The following is a 6,418-nucleotide window of genomic DNA, read 5'->3' as shown; positions in this document are numbered from 1 at the left end:
GCCTGCACATCTCTCTCTCTCTTTCTCTAACATCAGCCTCCAGTCTGCTTCATTTGGCCCTGTCCGAGGAGATTTCAGCCGCAGAAGAGCTGAAGAGGAAGAGGAGGGCTGCCAACAGAAACAATTTGCATCTTTTTATTTTGTTAAACAAACTAAGTAAGCCCGTTAAACATGTTGAAGGTGCTGGTTTTGGCCGCTCTCACCGGCTTCATCGCGGCCAGCGACGTTCTTGACTACACGGATGATGATTTCGAAAGCAAAATTGGACTCCATGATCTGGCTCTTGTGGAGTTTTTTGCACCTTGGTGAGTATTTATTATAGATTGCATAAAATACGATGTATCTTCATGCTTTGTAGAGAGCATCTGAGCTACTATGTGTCAGATTATCAGAGTCAGCGTCAAATTGTCTTCCTTTTATTGGCTAGTGACCAAACATTAGCATGTTAGCTAGAAGCGGAAAGGTGTACATCCTAGCTGTTCATTCACAGGTTTTGTGCACGCATGCTTGACAGACAGCTATTATTTGATAGTGCATTAAAACAGTAAACTGTTATACATGAAGCTTCGTTTGTAATGGTTTGCAGTTTTCAGCCGATGTGAAGCATTTTCAATAGAAACTGAGAGCTAATTATGCTACCAGGAAGTTAGGGGTGTGTCCTTTCCCTGTTGTAACGTTCTGATTGGTCAGGGAAGTTTTGGTGTCCTTCTTTGATTGGTCCATGGCAACTGTGACGTGGTACACTGTGCCAAACTTGAACAAAAAGTTTAGAATATTTGATAAAACGTTGAAATGTAACACTTAAATAAACGCTGAGGCTTTTTTTAATGTCAAAATACACTTTCTTCTACGTTCTAGTTTAAAGATTGTGAATATGTGCTGATTTCTTACTGGTCTATGTCTAGTTTTTGGAATAAGCACAATAAGCAATTCTGATGAAAACAAAGGCTTCTGACTGGTGAAGTTACATGTTCTACCATCTTGTGAAGCTCATTCCACTTATTTGTACTCGACACACTTTTTGATTTATTTTACAAACCCTATTTAACTCAATGGTGTCAAATTCCACACTGAAATCACTTGATCTCCCTCAGGATTTCCACATAGATGAAACTTGAATACGGCTTAAGTCTAAGTAATCCCCTTGTTTGCTGATCAATATCCTCTGTCCTTTAGGTGTGGCCACTGTAAACGACTGGCACCTGAGTATGAGGCAGCCGCCACACGTCTGAAAGGCAACGTCGCTCTGGTCAAGGTATTGCATAATGCAGTTTAATTACCTCTGTCTGTTTTAATGAGACTTTCTACACTCTGTACTGAAACTCTCTCAAGACTTTTCAGAAAGTGAATTATTTGTTTCCTTTCCTGTCAGGTTGACTGCACAACCAACAGCAACACATGCAGCAAATATGGTGTCAGTGGGTACCCGACCCTGAAGATCTTCAGGGATGGAGAGGAAACGGGTCCCTATGATGGTCCCAGGACTGCAGGTATTTGCCTCAAGCCTCTCCCACTTGCACAAATACTCCTTTTAAATCTGTCAACTTAAGGTTATTTACATTTTTCTGCTTCCCTCCCATCTTTTCTCTGCTGTCCCTCTGCTTTCCTCTGACTCTCTGTAGATGGGATTGTCAGTTTCCTGAAGAAGCAGGCTGGACCAGCTTCTGTGGAGCTCAAGACAGAGGCAGACTTGGCCAAATACACCTCAGACTCAGACGCAAGTGTTGTTGGTGAGTTACTTTTCAAATTTCAGGCACTGTTGGGGAATTTTGGACACGACATGCTTATTGCAACCCGATCTGAACATGATTCATCTTCTCTTTCCCAGGGTTCTTTGCTGATGAAAAGAGCACAGCTCAGGCAGAGTTCGCCAAGGCAGCCAACGCCTTGAGGGACAACTACCGCTTCGCCCACACCAACTCTGAGGCTCTCCTCCAGAGCAACGGTGTTGACGGAGAGTAAGTAGCTCCTCTTGCCTTTTTAATCTATTCATCATTCTTGCTTAAAGTTATTAGGAGCATATATTTGCTGGACAACTTGTTCCCCCTATCACCAGTGGAGCTGCTGTTGTTGCAGGAAGAATACAGTGACATTTCCTTTTGTGTTTACAGGGGAGTCATCCTTTTCCGCCCACCAAGACTCAACAACAAGTTTGAGGACAGCACCGTCAAATACACAGGGGACGTGTACACAAGCAACCAAATCAAGAAGTTCATCCAGGACAACATGTGAGTTAAAGTTATCTCCACCCATCATCGGAAATCTGAATACGAGATTACTCCTTTTCTTTTGCAAAGCACACTTAAAATAGATGGTCTTGTTAGCAGTGGTGAAACCAGCAGTTATCTTGCACAGCAACGGCACATATTTTACATTCATGGCCCGGTTCCAAAAGTACCTTGTGTGGTAAGTGAGGCATCCACTCTGCAAACACAGTCAGCGCTCACTCATGTCTAGGGAATACCTGCATTCAGGCTGTTACTGTTTCATACTTTAGTGTGTGGTTTAATGACATGATGGATGTTCAATCGAAAATAAAAGTGGTTCTTTCAGAGTAGAGAAATGACAGTCTTTGTCAATCATCCCGGCTGCATCATTTTCTACAGAGACGATATCGAGCCAGAGTGATGCCTCTGTTGGTTTTAATGCTATTGAAGGAGTAGGTCAATATCTTCACCGAAAAAGTATTACACTTAGAGATATGTGGGGACATTTAGTTGACCTCTTTATCTTCACAAGTCTGGTTATTTAAGTTGAAGTCATCTTCACGTTCTTTAGTAAGTACTCTTAGGAGTGACACACAGCATGCTTTTTCCATTGTTATTTCTGTCCTGCTACATCTGCATTCAGGGCCCATTAGACTGCACTAAAGCGAAGTGGTGCTAGAGAGTTTCCACTTCTGTGCTTTGTAAAGTTGAGGGCACAGAGGCAATCCACCTTGCAGTGGTTTATTTGTTGCCCATTATGTGCGATAAGTGCCTCTTTCATAGCTTTTCTTTTTTCAATTTACAGGATATATAATGATCATTTTGCCTTTTTTTATTTAGAATTTCAAGCAAACATTTCTATAAAACAGATGTTATCTACATGTGGTTTAAGTCATTTGCAGCTTCCTGTATTTTTTTTTTCTCACATGGGGCGAGGTGTAATCCTATTTACTTTCTTTTACTTTCACTTTGCTCCTGCCTCGCCTCTTGTCTAAACACTGTCTGCATGATGTTAAAATATGCAGCACATCAGTGTGATTGCAGCATTTCAACTAGACTTCCTAAAAGATGTTTACAGTATAATCAGACTGAATCTCTACGGATGATTGCACTTGTCACACTGCTGTAAATCATCTGTGTGTGCTGTGGTTGTCCTAAAGCACCACTTGTTATTTTACATTCCTGTTGTAAACTGATATCGATGTTATTCTCTCTTTTTCAACTCAGCTTTGGAATCTGCCCCCACATGACAGACGACAACAAAGACCAGCTGAGAGGGAAAGACCTGCTGGTGGCTTATTATGAGGTTGATTACGAAAAGAATCCCAAGGGCTCCAACTACTGGAGGAACAGGTACATGTTTCTAAACTCACCCCAGCACTGGAGCTCAAATCCCAGCTTCTCCGTCCTTTTTTTAAACCCAAGAATGGAGTTTAACTATATTTAAATGAAAGAAACACTTGGTTTTTACTTTCTCTTCCTGCTTGAGAACCCGTTGCTGTCACTTGAGATGCCATTTCCTTGAGATGTTTCAAAAGCATCACTTTTTAAACAGGCCACTTTTTTACCACTTTTCAGGGTGATGAAGGTAGCCAAGGGGTTCCTGGATCAGGGCAAGAAGCTGAACTTTGCAGTGGCCAGCAAGAGCGCCTTCAACCACGATATCTCTGAGTTCGGCATGGATGGAAACTCAGGAGAAATCCCCGTGGTGGCTATTCGCACCAGCAAGGGAGACAAATTCGTCATGGCTGAGGAGTTCTCGTAAGTCACGTCAAATGTTAGATATCTTGTTCGGCACAAGTGTATTTCTACCACCAGAAACAACCACAGAAAGCACACGCATTATGAGTAATTTAATCACACACACACCCTCCCTTTGGCCAGATGTTTTAAGAATGTAATTATGTTTGTGCGTTATCTAGACTGAAAAAAGGAGCAACGTACAATCACTCAGATTTGATCAAAGTTTTAGAGGAAAACTGTTGTTAATGGTAGAAGTGTGGATTCTTCTTGGATGTCTCTCCCCTACTTAAACAAGTTGTGTTTTGGTTCTCCTGACAGTCGTGATGGAAAAGCTCTGGAGCGTTTCCTGCAGTCTTACTTTGACGGCACATTGAAGCGTTACCTCAAATCAGAGCCCATCCCAGAGAGCAACGACGGACCTGTCAAGGTGAGTCAAACATCCAGAAAGAGTCTGTGTGTATTTGAATGATTTAGACCAGATCTTTCTGAACCTTTCAACCATTTGCCACATTACCCAATACTTCACCCATACATAGTGTTTTATAAATGAAATCCAAAATGATTAACCCTGTGATAATTTCTCTTCAGGTTCTGGTGGCAGAGAACTTCGACTCCATCGTCAACGACGACAGCAAAGACGTGCTGATCGAGTTTTACGCTCCGTGGTGCGGACACTGCAAGAGCCTGGAGCCCAAATTCAACGAGCTGGGAGAGAAGGTGAGGACCTGAAATAGTACTCTGAATAAAAACAGCACATTTTAACTATCAAGAACTTGAATAGTTTGGTCACTTACTGATTAAACATCTGTATTCAAAAGAGGTTGTTTTTGGCTTGAATGGTTGCTCATTCTCTATAGATGTAGATGTTTTGAACAAGCGTGCTCACAGTTTCTCTCCTCTCCTCTTAAAGCTCGCCAATGATCCCAACGTTGTCATCGCCAAGATGGACGCCACAGCAAACGATGTGCCATCTCCTTATGAAGTCAGCGGGTAAGTGTTGGTTAGTCAGGAAGTGAAACATCCATCGGTTTAGACGTTGGCTGATAAGTTACCCTTAACGAGGGAAATACAGGAATAGGAAAGTAGAAAACAAAAGCATCACATGGTTCCTCAAAGAGAGCGCTCACAAGTACACGTTTCCACTCTTTCATATGGAGGTCAGAGTGTGATGCATATATATGGTTTGTGTTTAGTTTTTAAAAAATCTCCTCAAAAACCTTTTCTGACGAGCTTTAACATCAATTTATGTTTAGTGGATTTGGGAACCTTGGAGAAGGTGTCATTTCTTATGACTTGGTTACAGATTTTACATTAAAAGGTCTAAAGAACAAAGTTTCTAAAGGTACAGTTTGATGTATTAATGATATGATTCCCTCCTCTACCTCCAGATTCCCCACATTGTACTTTTCTCCAGCTGGACGTAAGATGAGCCCAAAGAAATACGAGGTAAGAATCCGTGAACCATATAACCAAAACTAAAGAAAAAGGCCACCGTCCGAACATGACCAAACGTGCAGAGGTCGTTGTTACGTTTGCAATACGGTCAGTCAGCATACACTCTACTTTAAAAAGAATAAAAAAGAGCTAAAACAAAAAGCATGGGGTCAAAAGCTTTGTCCTGCCATATATGGGCATGCACGTTATATCCTGCGTCGTCGCAGCACGTTAAAGGGACAGCAGAGGGGGACCAAAGTTACCTTGTATATTAAAACCCAATGTAATGTCAAATAATTAGGTGAATGTGACCCAAAACATTGACTAAATGACCCTTACGTTTGTGTTTCCACTCTGCTAATTGTCCCGTCTCTCCGCTCGTGTTGCAGGGAGGCCGCGAGGTGAGCGACTTCGTCTCTTACCTGAAGAGGGAGGCCACCAACACCCTGGTGGTGGCGGAGGAGAGCAAGAAGAAGAAAAAGAAGAACGACGACGACGATGACAAGATAGAGCTATAAAAGCTCCCATCAGGAACTCTGCTTCCCCGCCACAACAGGAGGAGGAGGATTGGAGAAATCCATGCAAACAAAGGACTAAATTATATTCCACTCTCTTAGTGAATTTCCGAATGCTCTGAGGCCAAGTCGAAACAGACGCGGCCGTCTCTTTAGGTCCTCCGCTGTTCTGGGATAACTGTGGAAGGAGGAGGTGGCCAGGGCCTGCCCGATGTTTAAAACAAAACAAATTCTTAGGGAAGAGGGGACAGCTTTTCGAAAATTGAGATTTTTATTTCCCTTGGGGTCTTCTACACCTCAGGCTGATGCACTTTGGTTTGACGCCAGTCATCTGTCGCTCTGGTTTTTTTGTTGTCGTCGTCACGGGGATAATGGTAATGGTGAAATCCTTTTTTGTTTTTCTTTTTGTAACACGTCTTTGTTTTTGTACATTTGGAAGGATTGTGAAATAAAAAGGCCCACAAAACCAAAACCTACCCTATGATCTCATTCATGACCTGCACTGAATATGCCTTCAAT

The 6,418-nt window shown here is 42.3% G+C and overlaps 1 protein-coding gene across 1 annotated transcript; it reads left to right on the top strand.

Annotated features, from left to right (window-relative positions):
* Positions 1-6,375, top strand: pdia3 (protein disulfide isomerase family A, member 3). The gene is made up of 13 exons (XM_063903191.1): positions 1-305; positions 1,177-1,255; positions 1,373-1,490; positions 1,623-1,730; positions 1,829-1,958; positions 2,112-2,228; positions 3,435-3,560; positions 3,786-3,968; positions 4,269-4,377; positions 4,539-4,667; positions 4,861-4,940; positions 5,339-5,396; positions 5,774-6,375. Exons 1-13 carry the CDS (start codon positions 172-174, stop codon positions 5,900-5,902), a joined length of 1,500 nt encoding a protein of 499 aa, XP_063759261.1. The 5' UTR covers positions 1-171; the 3' UTR covers positions 5,903-6,375.
* Positions 6,376-6,418: the final 43 nt, after the last annotated feature.

This window comes from Eleginops maclovinus, chromosome 2 (genome assembly GCF_036324505.1).
Source record: "Eleginops maclovinus isolate JMC-PN-2008 ecotype Puerto Natales chromosome 2, JC_Emac_rtc_rv5, whole genome shotgun sequence".
NCBI lineage: Eukaryota > Metazoa > Chordata > Actinopteri > Perciformes > Eleginopidae > Eleginops > Eleginops maclovinus.
The sequence above is the reverse complement of the archived record's forward strand: the minus strand, read 5'-3'. Positions and strand labels throughout refer to the sequence as shown.

Bases quoted from the DNA above. Each gene is read 5' to 3' on its own strand.
- pdia3 (XM_063903191.1), top strand. From the start codon at position 172: ATGTTGAAGGTGCTGGTTTTGGCCGCTCTCACCGGCTTCATCGCGGCC. The intron at 4,378-4,538 runs GTGAGTCAAACA...ATTTCTCTTCAG, and splicing joins GCAACGACGGACCTGTCAAG to GTTCTGGTGGCAGAGAACTT. The intron at 5,397-5,773 runs GTAAGAATCCGT...CTCGTGTTGCAG, and splicing joins TGAGCCCAAAGAAATACGAG to GGAGGCCGCGAGGTGAGCGA.